The 21327-nt window shown below is 40.5% G+C and overlaps 1 protein-coding gene across 3 annotated transcripts in view; it reads left to right on the top strand.

Annotated features, from left to right (window-relative positions):
• The window catches only part of whrnb (whirlin b), a 99798-nt gene that overhangs the window by 70201 nt on the left and 8270 nt on the right, over positions 1-21327 (top strand). For all 3 annotated transcript variants that reach the window (XM_034595740.1, XM_034595741.1, XM_034595742.1), the window contains exons 4-8: positions 3235-3509; positions 5436-5472; positions 12779-12964; positions 14646-14837; positions 20443-21160. In XM_034595740.1, coding sequence (XP_034451631.1) covers positions 3235-3509; positions 5436-5472; positions 12779-12964; positions 14646-14837; positions 20443-21160 — 1408 coding nt within the window. The remainder of the gene's footprint in view (positions 1-3234; positions 3510-5435; positions 5473-12778; positions 12965-14645; positions 14838-20442; positions 21161-21327) is intronic.

The following is a 21327-nucleotide window of genomic DNA, read 5'->3' as shown; positions in this document are numbered from 1 at the left end:
AGCCATGATTAGGTTTCAGACACTCATGGTCCCCAGGAAATAAATTGTAACACTTTTGGTCGTCCCCTGACTTTACATTTGATAATAATACAAACTTTATTTGTATAGCAATACCTTTCAAACAAGAGATGCAGCTCAAAGTGCTTTGCATACAATATAGATACAAATAAAAACATGTAATTCATATAAGAGAACAGATTTTAACTTCACATAAGAACATGTTAAAATAACATTTAAAAGAAACGGAAATAAAACAGAAAAATAAATTCACCCATTCACCCAGTGCATCTTGCAATATGTGCTGCACTTTTCCTATGAGTGGCATATGGGGTTCAGTATCTTGCCCAAGGACACTTCGGCATGCAGATTGGGAGACTGGGATCAAACCCCCGACCTTCTGGTTAGAGGATGACCGTGGCTCTGCCACCCAAAAAAGAAAAAAAAAAGAACGAAAAAAAAAATTAAGCAAAGATCAGATTGTATAGAAAGATGGAGGATGCATTTCCACTTCCTCCCACTATCAAGAAATAAATTGAAAACATCCTGGTTACAAACTCGGCCATCTTGCGCTGATGATGTAATATGGAGTCAGAGTCTTCACTGTAGTAATCAGGGATGGAACCAGCACAGTATCGAGGTCCTGCTGATACACACACTCCACCAAGTGTGTGGTTGTAAAACCAGACTTACTGAAAACATTTGCATTTTACTTAATTTATAGTCTATGCTTAATACCTGTTTACTTTCCCATCACCCATATTTTTTTGAGTGCTTATCTGCAAATGTTAGCATGCTAGCATGCTGAAAAAAGACATTGAAAATGGTAATTATTATATTGATCACACATCAGCATGTTAGCATTGTGGTTGTATGCTAACATTAGCAATTACCTCAGAGCACCATTGTTCATCCGTTCAATGTACATCCTCACAGAGCTGTTAGCATGGCTGTTAGTCCTGATGAATTATATTTTAAGGAGTCAGCCTCTAGGGACCATGGCTATCTGTACTATTTTATCTACTCTTAGATAATAAAAGCACCATGAATGTCTCAGACCACAGAGCAGTTGACCACTGATTGATTTTCCTCACTTATGTTCTGATGAATTACACCGGCAGTGAAATTCTGCTCTGACATATTGTGCTCAGAGGGACTAGGAGCTCACCTATTGTCTGACTGTTTGAATGAGGATAGTTAGCCTCAGTGAAGAATTTGTGTTTTCTTTTGTGTGCGTGTGTGTGTGTGTGTGTGTGTGTGTGTGTGTGTGTGTGTGTGTGTGTGTGTGTGTGTGTGTGTGTGTGTGTGTGTGTGTGTGTGTGTGTGTGTGTGTGTGTGTGTGGCAGCCTGCAGACATCTCAACAAGTTGGGTTATAGGACGACCTTGGATTTTACACTCACTGGTATTGAAACTGTGGCCTAAGGTTGCAACAGTGAAAATAATATTGTCTGAATCACGGATTGAATGCATTGCATATAATATCGGTGCATAGTCCTCAGAGAGAAGTGGTCTGTGTTTACACAGCGCTCTTCTAGTCTTGAAAGCACTTTACAGAACAGTTTTGCCATTCACCCATTCACACACACATTTACAAAGTGCATGTTTTTATCATACATCACTCACACTCTGTCGGCACAGCAGCCTGTCAGGGACAATTTGGGGTATATTAATTTACAAAAATTAAAGTTCAGGAAAATATAGTGGTGTTGGTTAAAATAAGTTCTTCCTTTGGATAAGAGGGCCTTCGGCATCATGGTTATAAAAATACTAAATGGTTAAGGTTGTGGAACTCTTCTGAATAAAATAAAGAACATTTATTCATTTCTCAACGAAAACAAATAGTGGTCGTCTGTGTGGACTCACGTTTATACTCACTCTTGGTCACTTGACCAACACCCTTACTCCTGTCATAATTACTATGCCCACTAGGGTTACCGAACAATGAAATGCAACTGTGGGTTATAGTAAACTGCTAGAATAAACGACTGGAACAACCATCTGCCAAAGTAATCTGTGTAAAAGCGAAAGTGTTTCTTAAAAGAGATTTTTTCAAATGATGTCATATTTTCATTGCTGTGATCACCACAAATTTAATTCTGTTCCTCTCCAATTTGTTGTGGGGAGATAAAACTCTCAAAGAAAACCTTGGATGATTTATTTTCTTGTGTGGCTGTTTTGGGGATAATTTTGGATGTGAAACAAGGTGTGACTAGAGGGGAAATTGGCGTCCCCATCAGCCAACCAGAAGCAGAGTAGGATGGAGCAATGACAATTTTAAGAAGTGAGATTTTCATTCATTTTGTTTTCATTTTTTGAGTCCAATAGCATATACAGAATAAAGAAAAACATTGATCCAATGACAAAGATACAATTTAACAGAGTAATTTTTTTTTTCATTTTCTATAAATGATCTTACATATTGATGTTTACTGATAAGCATTTACAACAGTGTAGAAATTAATAAACACACAACGAGACTGTTGTCTGATATATATAACCTAAACTCGATTGGCACAATATAGGAACATGTTCGTAGGGTAGCGTCTGGAGGAGGGGGTCTCTCTTTCAGTTCTTTGCTGGCAAGCTCAGAGCCTATGGCACTGTTAATTATAGCGTTTGAATCCTTTTTATCTTAATGGCTGTGTTCATGTTTTGATTGTTGTGGTTGTGTGAAATTGGTTTTTCAGTGGCCAAGACAGCATTAAGGTCTAATGAGCAATGGGCCACCATGACCAAGACTCGTCTCTAAGGGTTAACACAGAGGTGGGCTTAATTCTACTGCAACAGAAATGAACACTACCAAGGGCTGTTGGTGTATCAGGCTCAGGTATAGCCCCTCAAATCTGTCCCTCATAAGTATGCCATGGTTAATTCATGTGTGTTTACTTACATGAGCCTTCCAAGTCAGATTTATCGAAGTGAGCAAACTTTTGTTGTAAATCCGTCACCTCGACCTAATGACCGCCATCTCTTCAGGAGGAACACATTCATGAGATTTCATCATTTGCATAGTTGGTCCCTTATAATTGCCAAGTAAGGTTGCTAGTTCCACTCTTCCCCTTGTTCACAAACAAAGAAACAAAAACAGGCTACACGGACATTGTCAATATGGATTATATGTAGCACTGCCCTTGATCATCATCAAGAATTCGTAGAAACAAACTCCATGCAGACTTTTCATACCCGCCCCGGTGTCTGCAGTTGGTCTTGTCTTTAATGAAACTGGCCTGTTGCAGGTGGGGGACCAGATTCTGGAAGTGAACGGTCAGAGCTTTGTCACCATCTGCCACGATGAGGCCGTTCACATCCTCAAAACAGGACGCCACCTGCTGATGAAGGTGAGGGATGTTGGTCGTCTGCCCCACGCACGCACAGTGGTGGACGAGACCAAGTGGATCTGTAGCCAGGGCATAGCTGAGACCAACGCCACGGCTAACCCGAGTCCTGTCGCCAACCCCACTGTCAATGCTGGTGTCCACACTAGTGTCAGTGCCACCACCAGCAGTTCAAGGTTTGTACATTATACCAAATGAAATTGAACTACTTGCCAAGTCAAATTAGAACTAGAACTGTCAGCGCAATGGAGCAGAGGCTTTGTAATGGATACCTGATCTGTGCTGTGAAAACACAATATTTTCAGTGACTGAAATGTGTATTCAGAAATTATTAAGTATTAGGATATTGACAGGAAAACAGAGTCACATTTAATTTTACACCCTGCAACTAAAAACATGTACTTACATCCAGATTATTCATAATATATGAATATATAATAATATTATATTATACAATAATGAATTATAAACAAACATTTTTATAGTGTTACTGCGGGTAGTAGCTATTTGTGTTGGAGCTTTCCTTACTGGTGACTGAAAGTGCCACTCAGGTTTAATACACAGTATGATGTATTTCTTTTTGGCTGATTTCAAATTGTCTGAAGCTTTGTTGTGGGTGACACCATAGTTCATGCGCATCTTTAAAAATGTAACCACATGTCACAACTGCAAACGACTTTGATTGGTCACCTTGGGCTGCTAGTTATTACATCTATAATAACTATATTACACCTAAAAGAGCAGGTATACGTACGTTTTTTTCCCCAGTTGTTTTTCCTTGGTGAGTCATGTTCAATTTCATGTTGGGTGTTTGTGGGTTTTTTGACCAGTGGAAAATGGGCTTGCACACACGCACATGTTTTCCATTCAGTACTGAGACAAGGAGAAATAGAGATTTTCTAAATGTGAAAAAACTGAAGAGAATAACTAAACCAAGTCTTAAGCATGTCAAATCAACTTTTGTTTTTACACAGGAGATAAACCTCAGTCTCCATCACAGACCCATTCCTTCGTCACATCCTCTTCCATACACAGACTTCACTGCTCTTTATATTATTCTACCTCACCTGACTTCTAAAGCCTTTCTGGGAGAAAATGGAGCCTGAATTTAGAATGCCACCCTGCACACGGAGAAGATTCAATGACAGGGCAATTTGGGACCCACTGGTCATTCCATATGGGTTTAAATAGCTGAACAGCTGCTGTGTGACTATTTGCACCTGAGCGCAGACAACTTTGTATATTAAAACACGATTTGGTTTAACTGTTTAAGATTCATCTGTCTAGTTTTGCAGAGTTGTATAATCACAGGGTTTAGTTAAAAAAGAACAAATGACATAGTCCGTGATGACTCTCAGAAATGAATCAGGTTAGTCACTTACCCAAAGTGTGTGGGTTTGGTAAAGTCACCTGTAATGGTAGCACATTGACCCTTCATTGTAAGTTCCATTCTCAAGGTCCATTCATACATTAAAGTGCATTTTTCATCACTCTATTGTTATTCTAGTTCACAGTTTGATTCAATACGTCGAAAGTGAAAAGAAATCACAATGAATCTATTCAGACAGTCGTTCAGTTCATTTAAAACTAAATCATTAACAACAGAAACGTTGTCGTTCTGTGAACAAAACCTCACCGAGTGGGACCTCTATCAATGAGAGTGGCTCTGATCGGAGAGGACAAAAAAAGCCCTTCCCTGCAGCGGGGGACGGTGTTTGACAGCTCCATTGTGTCTGACAGAACAGCAGTGTGGGGACTCCGCTCTCTCTCCCTTCTCCATCCGTCTCCCGCCTCTAATGGAGCTGGCCCTGATTGAGAGTTTGGGGAGGTATACATTTCTTTCCCTGCTGCTGCCTTGGAAATCGTTCAAGTTGCCTCTCAGCTCCACACTTGATTAAACTGACAAAGCCACGGCCCTGCCTCAGGCTCAGCTCATCTGTGATGTTGTTGTGTTTCTTATGTTATACATGTACAAGAACTGGTGAGGCGTTTTGGTATTTAATGTATGTGTTGCTCTTAACTTGTTTGGAGGATGACTATACACTAACTGGAGATGATTGGTTCCTTAAATATGCTCTGCATTGTTTTCTTCTCTGTTACAGACCATCATCAGCCAGATCTTCACATCTAATAGCAAAGGTAAGAATGGCAGCCATGCATTACCGCCCTCTGTGTACATATTAACCTGTTTAAAATGCATGTATGCTACTGACTTGACTGGAAGATTCTACATCCAACATGATTCCTCTAAATTTGTTTCTGACTCCTGAAGTGAGGTGAGACTGAATTAATGTTGGAATCACTGATCCTCCCAAAGACATTAAAGCTCTTAATTTTCCAGTTAACAGCCGACTTTAACTATATAATTTTGCAACATTATACCTGACATTTTCACATGTGGATGTTGAAGATTCATGCAGCAGGCTTGTCACCGAGACATTCACCATTTTCAGTAACAAAAACTTGGAAGTCGGTGTTTTTACTCAGGCAAAGATCATTTGTCTGCTAAAGGAAGCACCACTTAACATCAGTCTAATATTTAGAGTAGACTGTGTGTTTATGAGGTTTAACAAGACCTAAAGAGTTGTCAGTCTTAGTTGAGACAACCTAGCTGCATCGTATTATTATATCAGTTTCAGTCTCTATAATCTCCCACATCAACTTTTATTCATATCATTAAGTGATTTAATCAAAACTGTCTCTGTCTTTGCAGCTGATAACAAGTCCAGATCTTGACTGAATCTTTGAGCTTTTGTCTTTTTTGAAATTCCTTTCATCTTACAGATGTTGAGAGATGAATCTAAATGGTTTTGATAATAGTTCAAAACTGTATTTGGATCTGATTTAAATGCTATCAACCCCAAGTGAAGCCAGTGTGGAAGGACCTTAAATGCAACACCACTGATGTAGTGGTGAAGGCATATTAATTTGGATGGGCCTGTATAAAAGGAACTTTTATTTTATAGAAAAAACAGAGACTTAAAAGTAGAAGTAGAAAAAAGAGCAAACATATACAAACTTTGGAGAAACTGATCATTTTACTTTGCACCAATCATTGACAGCTAAACATTTCCTATACAACAGAGCTCCGTCTTTAAAGGCTGCACATAAGGTGACATGAACAGCTATGCATTGGCTTTACTGTACAAGGCACTGTTGAGTACCATAGTTATATTTAACCTGGATGTGTATGAAGTGTATGAGTGCTGCAGGTCCATTACTGGCTAAGTGTCTGCACTGATGATGCCTGCTTTAGGTCAAGAAAAAAATGCCTTGGCTTCAAGAGATTCACTTTCAAAAAGTGAATACCAGTCAAAGTGGTCTCAATCACTACATTCAGTCCGATGGTGTAGTGTTGTCTGAAACTAACCCCCTGATCGCTGCTCTCCCTGGCAACACTAAACTATATAACTTGTGTATTTAAAGGTAATGTACGGAGCCCGGGGAGGGACATAGAGAAAGAAAATTGATAAAAAACACATACTTTTGCAAGATCTTACAAAAGTTTTGCAAAGTTTTTCGTTTAGTACTTCAATGTACTTCCATGTTTTTCAATATACTTCCAGTTCAGTTCAGTAACATGGAAACCACAACAATGGAGTGGTTCATAGATTATAACTTTGAGCTTAGCCTCAAATATAAAGATATTGAATCAGTGCTTGGCAGTAGGTACGGGGTTCTTGGCATTTTATTATATACATTAATAATGCAACATTCACATAAATGATTGGTATTACTGTATACCTCTGCTTTAGGAGGAAATATTGTCCTTAACTATATTTATTTGTCCTTTTTCTCTCACTATGTTCTTTATAGATTAATATTTTATATACGAAAGAAATGTGCTGATAAAATTTGATGCCACTATAGATAACGCTGCTCAACAGTATATAAAATAATTAGTACTTCTTCCAACATGACCACAAACTTCAGTAAAATTTCTACATACACATTAATGTTGTCTATCAATAACAATAACTTCAAATTATAGAATGTAACATTCTGTTTGTCTTTTTAATAGTTAAGAACATTGTTAGCACAATGCATTTTCAATGCACAAATGTTACTGGAGTATTTTCATATTCCCATTCTACAACTTTCAGGATGTAAAAATGTCCTCCAGTGCTGATCACTCCACTCCTCCTGCGGTGCCACAGTGTAACGTTGTTATCTAACGTCATGCTCGTCTCATGGTCATCCCTCTGGAGATGCTTCTCCTTCCAGATGCTGACTTTCATTGATGTAGTCAATAAAAGAGTAATTTGTTGTCAGGGTTCATCCTTCAGGCAGTGATTGTCCCCAGGCTCGGTGCAGATTGAACTGGATACTTCTGTGGCCTTTGGCACTGCAGTAAAGACTACAGGCAGGGAGCAGACATGGCTGTAGTCTGTAACATAGGCACTGAGATAAGTATACACTTTAACTGTGTATGTACTGTATGTACTGCACTTTTGAGTCAGGCCATCTAATAAATGAGCTGGTGGTCCCTTTCAGCTGTGATTGACAGATCACTCACCAGCGGCTCTCTCCAGCTCATGACTCTGACATATGGAACTTATGTCCAATCAATAAACTGTAATCTTTCTCCTGATGCACAGCTGTTCAGTTACACTTGCATGCTGTCACTTTATATTTTGTTAAGCTTATTGTTACTTGATCATAGTACCTGCCCTGTTAGCAATGTTCATCTTAGTTTATGATATCAGTTTCTGGTCTGTATATAGAACACATTATCATCGTTGTGATCAACCAGTGAGCCTGGGAGCTAGAGGGCTGATTCTGTCACTGGCGTATATTAATCCTCTGGTGCATTAAGTTAAGAGGCCATTGCACAAAATTATCTCCTCACTTTAAGCCAATACCTTTTATCTGTGGCTGCATCTGAAAAGTAGTAATTCCTAAGCAGTTGTTTTACTGCTCTGTAGTGCTGTGATTTACAGATTTAGAGTAGAAATAAAACTATTACATTTGTATGGTCATATTCATGGTTTCATGAACATTGTTTATTTCTTCCATTATTGTACAAGTTGAATAAAACACCTCACCCTCCTGCTGCAGCTTGGTAGTGCTGCTCTGCAACATTCACACAACAGTATGATTTCCTGGAGACGCCTTTATTCATATGTTGAGCTGTTGATGACACGTGTCACTGTGATTGGCTCAGCTGTTTCAAACACCAGTGATCTCACTGGCTCAGAGTTAATCTATTTAATGTACATTCCACCTCAGCCAGCTCTCTTGCACATAAATGAACCAACACAGGAAGTGCTCTTCAAGATGCCCACACAGTTGGTGCACCTAAGACCGACTACTCTGGGCTTGCTGTTGTGCTTGTGCAGTTAAAAAAGGTATCCTATAAAAGCTGAGCAAGACAACAGTGCCAAATCTTAAATCTCATAAGCCATGGCAGCAAGCAGAGTTGGCAAAGGGAATCAGCAAAGAAGAGTTTCTAAAGGCAGCTGAGTGAGTAAACTAAGTTCCTAGTCTGCTACACAGCCACATCTTGGAGTCCTCAACATCCCTGATGGTGAACTGACACAGGTACAGTGATGAACAGCTGACTTCAGCCAGTCATCGATTTCAGAAAACGTGCCCACACACACAAAGACACTTTTATCAAAAGTCAAACTGTGGAATGTGTGGAATCGTGTAAATACCTTGGGACTATTGTGGAGTCCAAACTCAACTTTGATGCAAACAGTGAAGCTCTGTGCAAAAAGGGTCACCAGCGTTTGTACTGTTTAAGGAAAATGACCTATTTTAATATTGACAAAACAATGCTGACACTTTTATTATCATGCTTTTATTGAGTCTGTTTCATCTTTCTTCTTTGGTGTCATGGTTTGGTACCCTGTCTTTAAAGGACAGAAACAGACTGAGTCAGATAGAGATCAGATCAGAGACATGTCGGCTGATTGGTGAGCATCAGATGAGCCTAGAGGCCCTGTGCACCAGACAGCTACAGAGGATGGCCAGCTCCATTACTAATGATGACTCGCATCCTCTACTTAGGGAATTTCAACTTCTACCCTCTGGTCGAAGGTTTACAGTCCCAAGGGGTAAAACAAAACACTATTGGAATAGTTTTGTTCCAGCTGCAATTGTTCCTTTGAACGGGTTATAGCCAAATTTGCACTTATATCCAGTCCCTATCCAGTTTTCTATTGATAGCAATGCATTTGAGCACTTTTCTCAATGGTTTTGTGGTCTTGTCTTCTGTCCAATGTTTTGGATGGATGCCTTCTCTTTTTTGTTACTGCAAAACAAATCTACCTACGGGTACAAATAAAATGACCTTAACCTTAACAAAACGTCTTTATTACATGAGTAAATGCTTTCAAGTCTTATTGTTCCTGTATAATCTTGTATTTTACATGAACAAATTTGCTTTCTATGAACCAATCATCATCATGAGTACTAGGCCAGTTTATTCCTACTAGTTACTGGTAGGTTTATACTACATCATATTCTTAACTTTCAGTATTTATATTTTTGAGGTGTGTTAGGGAAATGAGCATGCACCACCTGCTTTGGCTATGGCATAGTATAAAATGTAATACATTTAAAGGCATATAGTGGAGAAACATGGACAAACTCTTTCTTATTGACTTTAACTACAGTATTTATTGGTGAAAAACCCAGCACAGTGACTGGTACCTTCATTTTTTATATTTTCATTTGTGTGCAGATTAAACAAACAGGACGGGGCATGTTAATTAGAGAGCTTTGAGCTGGTGCTGCGCTTTGAATTATGCGAAGAGCGAGGCTACTCTGTTTCCCTCTGCTCCGAGCTAATTGCTTATTGGCTCTGGCTCCATACCCACATGACAGTGGTGTTAAGCACAGGAACTCCAGGATTTCTATTATAAGTACTGAGATGGACACAAACTGTTTTGCTTCACCAAGTGATATATTTGCCGTTGCTATTAGTGTTTGTCGATGTCTATTGACTCAATTCACTTTGCCAAGCGTACAAGCGAGCGATGAGGCTGCTGACCCTGCTGACTCAAACTGCTGCAGGTAGAGGATTTACTCATGGTACTGCTGCCAAGTTTTACTGTTAATATATGATCTGCCCTTGCACATATATTTGCATTATTTGTTGTGACTTAATTTGATGTGGTTGACTGAGCTCATTCTGTTTAGGATGTTTGTAATTGGGTTTATGTAAAATGATGCTGAATGCTGTGAGTTTGAAAATAAAGAAAATTATCGCAGTGCCAACTTCCCAAACCTCGATAGCCAACTGAGACTGAACACTATCAATGGAGTCATTCAAAGTGCAGGTCAAGTCACTGATTTGCTGAAGCAGGTAAACGTCTAAGTAATAGATCTAAGAGGAGACATGCGAGCATCAACCATTCTGGCTGACTGTGACAGGCCGAGCCCCCTGCAAGCATCCAAGTATGTGTTTTACATGTAACATCAGTACAGCAATGATTCCCCAAATCACTCAGAGTCTGAGTATCTTGCAGAAAAGCTGTATTTGTCACCTCCAATACACAGAGTTAGTTCAGAGGGCAAAGCAAATAAATGTTATTCATAGTGTGTATCTCATTAGAGGTAAACTCTATGGGATTTACATGAGAATGCATTTGCAAACAACCACCCACACATAGACAGTGAGGAACCCACACCCACTCCACAGATATGCACCCACACACATACAATATTGTAGGCCTGAGGAATAAGAAAAACATTGAGTTTACTATTGTTAGTGGGCTGATCTCAGGTCAATGAGCAGTTTATTCCACTGAAGTGTCACGACTGACTGTGATTTCACACCTGCCATTCTGACCAAAGACAAAAAGAATCCATGTTTCTTTGTAGCTAATGATGTTGTGTAAATAATCTGGTCCCTCTTATATCATTTCCACTTCTTTCTGCCGTGTTGTTCATGTCAAGCCCTCCTCTCACTGAGCTCTTTATTGAATTATCTCTGTTGATGCTGTAAACATCTAAGCTACACGCTAATAAGTGCAGGAAATCAACACTGTCTGGATCAAAGGCTCTGCTCTAATTAAGCAGCTATTCTTCAGTAGTGGATCTACGTTCCGTGCCCCATGCTGGCAAGGCCTATTGAGTGTTTTAAATTCAGATCTGATGGGTGGCCTTGTTTATTTAATGCACGTTCAACAAGCATCACAACAGACGCTTGGTATCTATTAATAAATTACAATGGATGTTGAATGGGTTCTGAGCGACAACACGTGTAGTATTTAGTGCATTTATGAAATATAAAGACATATATCACACACCTAAAATACACTACAGACACCAACCCTAACCACCAGTTTAAAGATTAAGTTCATATACCTGCCCCAGGAACCATAACGACAATATAACAAGGAAACATTTGTATTGAAAAGATCGGAGGGGCAATGCATATTTATACCCTGCATGCGCTGTATATACCCCGGCCAGACAAAAGTGTTTTGTATTGTTAAAATGCTAAATAACAGTAAAACATCTCTATCCTAATAATCTTCTGATTAATATAAGCTTTGGATTGTTTTATATTTGCCTTTTTAGCTATTATTTGCTGAGGTGTGTTTAAAAATGTGTTTTCAAACCATACCTTGACCTTTGACTGATCAGCTATAAAAGTTAATAATCTGGAGATAATCTCCCAAGTAATACTCCCACCAAGTTTAGTGGAATTCCCTCCATGCATATTTATTTAGTACAAAAACAAACATACACAAGATACAACCACTCTATTTTTACACGTCGAGATTACAAAAAAAATGATTAAAAGAATGCACACACCCCAGCAGTTGTAGTGAGTTCAGCCAGCATTTCCACTGGCTTCCTCCGGTGTTTCCCCAACATGAACAACACAGCAGCTGTACTCGCTTCAGCCAGTAGTCCTCCTCTCTTCGCGAGGAGAACAAGCGAATACGCACCGGTGGTAATTATTCGCGTTACTGACGAATAACGTGCCGAACAAACGACTAACACGAATAAGCACAAATGATCCTGCGTTGTGAATGCAGCCTAACAGACAATATTTGTTTCCAGTCATCTAATGAACTACTTATTTGTTTTGCATTATTAACAGAAAAACCTTTGTGGGAAGGAAAGTCTTTCCCTGCAGCTTTTTCAAAAATTCAGAATGAAGTTATTTACATGTAAAGCCAGAGGAGCACACTGAGGCTGTCTACCAACAGTGAGAAGTGCTAGGTGGAGCTACTTATGAAGATTGACTCACCCTGCAGCTTTGAAGTGGTGGCTTTTTTCTGAGGATGATAATCTCATCTCCTGTCATGTAAAGGATGAGAGGAGGAAATGGAAGCTGCACACATCTGAAGACTTCCCATTAGCATGCCACTGGACCTGTGGAGCCAGATAACGCTTCCTATTCTATCTGTATGGGACCCTCATTTCTCCTTTGTCATGTCTCTTATTGCTTTCTCCATGCATTGTCCTGTCTGTGTCCATCCAGCCTGCAGTATACAGAGGTGTGGGTCCACCAGGTGTCCAGGTGTCTTTGGAGCAGCAGGCCTACATGCTGCTGACAGAACCAGAGAGGAAGACCATGGTCTACTACTTGCAGGAGTACCAGGAGGGACACATAGGAGTGGAGCCACTGACCATGGCTCTGTTTGAGCTCTTCAACACACATGCAAAGGTAAAGCAGCCTGGCAGCTACAGGATGACTGTACTGTTGGTCTCAATGATAACAGAAAAAGAAATAAATATTTTCAAAATAAGAAATAATTTTCTAAGAGTATATCTGAATGTGGGAATATAAAGTCGGATAACCGGACTGCAGTCTAGCTCACCTATATACTGTATGTGGGCAAATACTCAGATGTCTGTGGAATGGAAAATACATAAAAAGTTTGTACCAAATGCTGCATAGACTACAACACAAATTAAATTAATTAAATGAATTAAAAAAAAGGATGAATACAGCCAGGACAGGGACATGCTTGGTGTTGCCATGGTGACTTGTGAAATTAGTTAGTTATTCCAGTGCAGGACAATCAGGTTCAACTAAAAGATGGAAACATTCAATTTTCTGAGATTGTATTTTGCATTTGTCAGATGTATGATTAATATTTTTTTCCATTTTCCATCAGTGTTGGAAATGTTAAATGTTGGAAAGAAAATCCAAATTAGAATTACATTAACATTAGTAGAAATTAGCGGAATCTTAACTTGCATCTGATTCTGCAACCCAGAACACAGGTCATCATCATGCCTGTTTCAAGGATCAGATCTACTCCCCTGACAGTCATGGCTGCTTACTGGCCATGATGTAGGCAAGTTAACAGTTTTTTCCTCTAAATGCACTTTGGTTAGAGTCACGAGAGGAATTGTGTGTGCTCATGCAAATACAGAGATAAACTGTAACATAGACTATAGCATGAGAGCTTTGTTTGGTCGCATGGTGGGAGCATCAGCATTGGCTAGTCTGTGTTTTGACATGGGGTAGATGCATCTGCAATGCACATGTAGATTATTGACTTCAGTCTGACTGGCTGCCTCAGGTTCGGCTGGACCCTTATCTGAACTGTTGATTTCCGTTCTCTCCACTGTTGCCAAGTGTTTGCTCGTTGTAGAAACTGTTGGGTTTCTCTATTGTAAGGTCTTGGCCTTACTATATAAAGAGCCTTGGCATAATCTATATTGTGATTCTGTGTTATACAAATCAAACTGAATTGAACTGAATTCCACATTTAGGGAGCTGTAATGATGTCCATCTTTGTAAACTCTCATTGTCAAGGTTATTGTTGCCTTATTGGTTTATACATAATTAAAACCAAATCAACTAGATATGCTGAACACATGGAATGTATCTGTCAATATCAATGTCCAACTTCAGTTGAGCAGGTCTGACACTTCAGAAGTGTAATTTACTGTACATTCAAGATTTCTATGCCCTTCATTCACAACCCAGGTAGGACTTGATGACCTAATTCAGTTGTCATGTTCTCGTATCTCAGAGCAGCATCCACCTCCTCAGGCACTAATTCCCACCTTACTACAAGCAATTTCAAATTCAGCTACTCTACAAGAGCATTGTAAGTTCAAAACAGAATTCATAGTAATAGTCTCATGTCAATAACCTCAGAGAGAAGAATAATAAAACTCCAGCAAACAGGTTTACACATCTTTCAGTGGTTTTACTGAACCTGGAGACCTCTTCTTCGCTAATTACAATGTGTGGGTTTATTCAACATAAGTCACAATGGATGGGAATTGAAAAGTCTATAAAATCCTAAAACTTTAAGTCTCACCTTCTCTCAACTGTTCCCCTCTCGTGTGGTCTATTCTCAACTAGTTCTTCTGCTCCTTCCCTGCAGCTGTCCATGCTGTCTGAGGTGAGGAGCCTGGTGTCTCCCCAGGATCTGGAGTTCTATGACAGACTGGTGCTGCACCGCGAGAGGGAAGCCCACCAGGCCTGGCACGGAGGCCTGGGAGTGCTGCACCCACCGTCCCACTGCAACCACGCAGCTCCTGTGATCCATGATGCAGTACACACTGTCCCAGCTACGGTAGATCCCTTATCTATTACAACTAAAAAAATCTGTTGTAATACTGTGTGGTATAATGCCTACTTTGCCACTTTAATCTGTACAAAGATGTATAGGACCTAAATAAGGGATATTAGAGCAAGTTCACAACTGAAAGACAAACTCTCAGAATGGAAATTTGGACTTTGCCAGGGATATTTTTTGTTATTTGCGGCTGCTTCCCAAATAATTTGACAAAAAGTTCAAATATTGTAGTGTATCACAGTAAGTATTTCACATCTACGTGTTGTATATTACACTCAACTGCTTCGATTTTTCAGTTTATATGTTTTTATTCAGTTTGTGTGTGTGTGTGTGTGTGTGTGTGTGTGTGTGTGTGTGTGTGTGTGTGTGTGTGTGTGTGTGTGTGTGTGTGTGTGTGTGAAGTTTATCTTAGAAGAAACACTTGAATACAACACACATAGAGTGCATAGTACAGACAAGTGCAGACATTCAGATACATGTAACAATCTCTCATCTCACATCCTCCTTCTGTGCTGAATTTTGGAGATTCACTGTCAGAGTAATGAAAGAGTTGTATAGCTTTTCATGTATCTCATCTTGTATTCATTTGGAACCCTGTAGTGTCTCCCTGATGGAAGCATGTACTTTGTATTCTTAGTACAGGACGTGGGAGGGGTCAGTAATCATTTTCCTGGATTACAGTCTTCTCAAATACTTTTTGGAGGGAGGGATGCGCCCTCACCCTCGTCCCAACTGCTGTGTTGGCCAGTCTGTTTATTGGTCATTTTGGTTTAGCCGATACCAAACCAAGCTGAGGAACCATGACATAATACACTAACATCATGATGAGATATCATCCTCTGTCCAACCCCAAACACCCTGCGTCTACACAAAGAGCTGCTGTTGAATCCTAGTGCATACATGATCCACATGGACATTCTTATACAAATCACAGTACACCCAGGTATTTGTAAGAATGAACCATGAGTAATACAAGTGTTATGGACCAGTAGTGCTCTACACACATGTTGTTCCATCCTCCTCACTCTCAACTGCCTGAAGCTGTATTTCCACTCAAGGAACTTTCCCCCGGACTATACACCGTTAACCTCTGATGTATTTTTACAGTTAAATCCCACACAATACACATATTTATGGCAATGTGGGTAAAGCGCATGATGCAATACGTCACTTACAATCACTTATATGTATTTTCAAAAAATGCTGTAACACTTCTAGACATTTGCGGTAGTGCTATAGGAACCTTTGCAGGTACCAGCAGTTTCCAAGTTTTTATTCTGAGGAAATCTTTTAATCCCCAAAAAGTCTGCACATAAAATAGTTTTTTGGAAGTATTTCAAGTGAAAACTTTGACACTTGTGTTTGTCCCGGTTTGTCTATTTTTATAATCAACAGCAGTACAATCTGAGTCTCTCCCACTGTTATGTAGTCCTCTGCATTACTGCTGCCTGGTGCACCGGAGTGGAACCTGCTTGTTGTAGCTGTCGGTTCATTTACCTCATCTCCCCTGGTCTTTAGACGATAGTGAAAACAGGAACCATTCGGTCGGAAAGTGACACAGAGCAGCACAGTTTGTGGCAGGTCAACGAGTGTCAATGCTTACTGTGGTCCATGTCAATCCTCAGAGACCTGAATCTGACAGGTGTCCTTCTCCTGCTGACCCACTTCCTCCAGCAGTCTGGGCCCTATAGAGAAGCAACGGTGCAACTTGGTTTCCCTCTGCTCCAGAGTTCTGGCCCACTGCCTGACCAAACTCGTTGTGCCTTCAGGAGCTTTTAGTGCATTTGTCTTGTCATTGATGTCTGTTTGGTGCTGTTACTAAAAGAGGGCTGATGTCAGTGTTTGCCACAGCGCAGCACGTGTCTGAGAAATTCCCCATGCTGCAACTCATTATTGTGGTTGTGAAATTACAACCCCCTATTAAAAGCTAATTGCATTTAATTGATAGCCACTTAGTTTCATCGTGGCAACACTGTGTTGTGACACACCATTGTCTCATTACAAAGATATTTCCATGCAGGCTGGCGGCAAAAGACAGTCATTAAGAATAACCAATAACTGTAATTAACATAGCTAGAGGTGGTGGAGCATTCCAAGAAAAGGGGTTGGGGGTATTTAGAAAGTACATGATGAGCTACAGTAGAGCCCTTATACACAAGCTTTAAAACGTATTATGTCATGGACACCTAAATAGATGAAATGTAAAAAGAATGGTACATTTTCTGTATCTATATAGCGCTTTTGTAGTCTTGATGATGACTCAATGCACTTTACAGTACAGTCTTTGCCATTCACAAATGAACCCTGTGAGTAGGCATTAATAATATAATAAAGTTGAGTTTTAATTTAAACAAAGTTTCTATTAACCTCACCCAAACTGTGTTTCATCTTACCCATTGCTTTTCATCATTGGCTTGCAGGTGTAAAAATGAAAGAGGCCTATGAGAGCGTTGCCATTATGAAAAATGATCATGGAAAAGACTGTTCCATTTCACTTGTTTAGAAATGAGCATCAATCAAGTCATAATACAAAATTCCTTTTTTCTTTATTTCATTGGCAACTTCATTGTCTGTCAAATTCAAAATAAGTCTGAGTCCATTTCACATTCAATTTCACAGGCCTTTTCACAGCAGACATTTTGACTTGTCATTAGTGATACTGATAAAATAAATGTCTCAGTGAAGCAGAAAAACCCGGACCCTGAAACTCAAGCACTTACAATTCAGTCATCAATCATTTTATTATTTACAACTGTGCTTTTCCTGCTGTGACATGTCCACGTGTCTCCTTGATCTGAAGCACTGAGGTGTAGAGGAAGGGAAACGCAACTCTGTTTCCTTTGTTGAAGATTTAGTGTTACAAAGTAATGATGAGAAAAAGATTTACACAATTTCTACACAGCTTGTGCGGCGATAGAGGGCTGTTAGCAGAGAAGCACCTTTAGTCTGCAGGATGAGTTCAGAGCCCACTTAGTGAGAAAATAAGTAAAAAAATCTTAAAAGCATTAAAAAATGTCTGGGGTTTTGTTTTTTGGCCATAGCAGGAGTAAAATGTAAGCTTCCGCATTTGACAGCTGGTTAGATTAAGATTATGTCCAAACTACACTGGTTGACTTAGTTTCTCTAAAGCCCCTTTTCCACAGGTCAAAAAACAGCTAAAGGAGAGAGCCCCTCTGTTTTCTGTGTGTTTGTGATGTTGAACATGACAAGGGAAAAAAACTGAAAAGGAAAAACACCTTTACTGACGATGGGAAAGGAGTCATTCACCTTTTTAGCCTCTAATTTTAGTGTAGAATAATTTCTGCTCTCCAGATAAAAACTAAGCTCCTCCAACAGCCTCCACAGGGCATAAAAAATATGCCTTCTTGGCGCTTGTGTGTGTACGGAGTCAACAGAACTTTTCCAAAAGGACGACGTAAGCCAGTTGTTTGTGCCAGTAAATCTACACGGACAACCTTTAGTCGCTTTAGACAAATACATAGCAGAGCTGTTGTTGTGTTTTTAGATGTCATGATTATAATTATAACTTAAAGACTTTTATTTTAAAAATGACTAAATTTGTCATTTTAGTTGTTTCACAAATTCAGCGGGTGAACTCAGACATATAAATGTTGTCAGAATGCAGATGAAAGGCCTCCTCAGAAGACGAGCCCATTCCAGTCGGTGAGCAGACATGGCAGACACTGCAGTGCAGATGAGTGCAGCAGCCACGGTTGATGCCAGCCCACAGGCAGAACAACAATCCTCTGCAGCATTGAAACGATATAGACCCTCAAGCCTGAAACGGCCTCTAATGATTCAGCTGTTACTGGAAAAATCCCTTTGCTCTAACCGTCTAAACTTTCTTGCGCTCATTATATTGTCCCACTGGGCAAATCCCATCCATCTGGCATCTTCATGAAGTGGGCTAAAGTAAATCATACAAAGTTTTCATTTGAGATTGAGCCCTGTAGTACCACAAAGCTTCACACTGCTTCTGCAGGCTGATGGCTCTGTTGATGGCGAGAGGAGAACACAAAAGCCTGGTCTCATTTTTGGGGTTTATCTGCTATAAAAATGGATTGTGTGTGAATGATCTTCCATGTTTGTCCATTTTTTTTACAAACCACAGAGTTACATTATTTCCAGAGGACAAATTAGATTAATATAACAAGGCTAAGAGTTGTTAGCCCCACTAGGAGTCCCATTCAAACAGTAATGATCATTACATCTACAGCAGGACAGTGTTGGATTATTAACACTGCACTGGGGTGAAGTTGTAAAGCCAACCCTGAGGGTAACACCAAGAAAGTCATTCAAATCAAGACTTTGTCCCCTTGGGAGCATGGCTCTGCTCAGCACATTTCACGGCAAGCTGACCATGAATTCATTAAATCTCTCATTAGCATTTGTGACTCCTTTTAGCCAGAGGAAGGCAGGGGATAAAGGCTCATGGAGCTCCAAACTGATGGAGTTCATCGGAGCAGGACTACACTCGGTTAACTTTCATTGCAATCTTATATGTAGTATATAGAGGCATAAATATAGAGTGTACAGATGATGATATTGCTATATGAAAGGTCAGAGGGTGACCTTAAATATCCACAACCGATTACCCCTAAATCTGGCTTGTGGATTTAGAGAATTAGCTTCAGAATCCTTGAGTGCTTAAGAACACTTCAGTGAGCGGCACATGGGCATCATGAAATGTCTCGCTTTCCATTTCGAAGCCCATGTTGTCAGGTTAGAGCTGCACGTCTCTGGGGCGTCTCCTGTGTGTGAGCCACGCTGAGTCAGGGTCTCACCTATTTCCTCAGTGTACACACGGTTAGTGAAAACAATATTGATTAAGTTCTATCTTTCATATATGTCACAAACATAAATATTTGCTATACTTCTTGTACCTGTTTCAAAGTAAAAGCATTTATGTTGACTGAACCCATTAATACTGTTATTATTGCAGGACTTGAGGATGCATGGCTACCGTAGATGTCCTAGCATTTACTTGAGTACATAGCTGTACTTTTATTGCGGTATACACCAGAAACCTCAGGTAGCAGCTCTGCTGCATACACGCTCTGTGAACAACAGACGCATGCTAGATGCAGCTGTCACATGCTACACATGTAGACAGCTACATACTAAACCATTTAAATTTATTGAAAATACTATAAGGTCAATTATCAAAGTATAGAAATGAATACATTTATTTCTGCCTCCGCACCCACACAATGGAGGACAATGGTATTCTGTTTGTGGTGCGCACAGCACTGGAAAATTGCATTTAAGAAATTATAGCTGCGAGTGGCCGTTAATGGGTTCTAAACTATAAGTGCTCATCAGAGAAAGCAGCTCACTCGTCAAAAATGAAAGCTCTGAGCAGCAAGGAGCGATTTGAGGCTTGAGAAAGTTAAACAAAGTTATCTCACCCACATGTCAGAGCATTAATATTCTTTTTAAACATAACCATGGTTAGCGTTTCAATAAGCACACTCAATGTGTGTGAATCTTAAGGATTACAATTAAAAGTTGTTGTTTTTTTCATTTTGATACTTATCAGTGACAGGAGCTCCACCAATCATGTTTGATTCATGAGTTCTGTCTTCCTACTTTTCACCGGCAGGATGAAGTGCAGGTTACAAGTCAATCTCCTCCACCCTTCCGAGTTGCTCCTCTCCAGGCCCAGAGCAGGTCACCTAGGGCGATGGATCTCGGCCGGAAGCCTTCGGCCCGGCTGATGCAGCCTGGCTCCAGCCTGCTCTTCTCCGGCCCCACCCAGCTGCTGCAGGGCTGCCTCCACAAGTCGCTCAAATCCCTCCCCACCACCCACCAGCCCTCCCCAACCTTGGCAGACCACACAGGCACAGGAGCCAGCCACCACACCTCTCTCAATGCCCTCCATCACACCTGCCAGACTTTCTTCCAGCTCTCCGACTCCGAACACCACAACCACCCGCACTTCGCTCATCACTTCCACCAACATCCTGTCCACCACAATAGGCCTAGTTCCGGACACCACACCTGCCCAGGCTTCCTCAACCACCGGGGCTCCTCCGGCTCTGCTAAACCACAGGGATCTGTCAAGTTCCCCTCCAGATCCAGCTCCTATGAGAAGTCCTCCATCTTGTCAAAGTCGGCTTCCTCTTCAAAAGCAGCCTCTCCCATGCCATCGCCTCATCTGTCCCCCCATCCCTCGCCGTGTCCCTCCCCCTGCCCTTCTCTGATCACACCTGCTCCTCCACCCTGTAGTCCAGACCTGCACTGCTCCCCTGCCCTCACTCATAAAGTCATCGTTACAGACACAAACCGGCTGTCTGCAGACTCCAGACCACAGCAAAGAGGTACGCAGGTGTCACTGTGTTGCCTTCAAGTGCAGAAATACAACTCATCTATGCCTCAACATACAAGTACCTACAAATATTGGGTACAGCTCCATATGTTAGTGATGTGGAGATACTGTATGTTGTCATACATCCGAGGACTTGTCTGTCAGCATCTGAGTCATTTA

Source organism: Hippoglossus hippoglossus, chromosome 9 (assembly GCF_009819705.1).
Source record: "Hippoglossus hippoglossus isolate fHipHip1 chromosome 9, fHipHip1.pri, whole genome shotgun sequence".
Classification (NCBI taxonomy): Eukaryota; Metazoa; Chordata; class Actinopteri; order Pleuronectiformes; family Pleuronectidae; genus Hippoglossus; species Hippoglossus hippoglossus.
The sequence above is the reverse complement of the archived record's forward strand: the minus strand, read 5'-3'. Positions and strand labels throughout refer to the sequence as shown.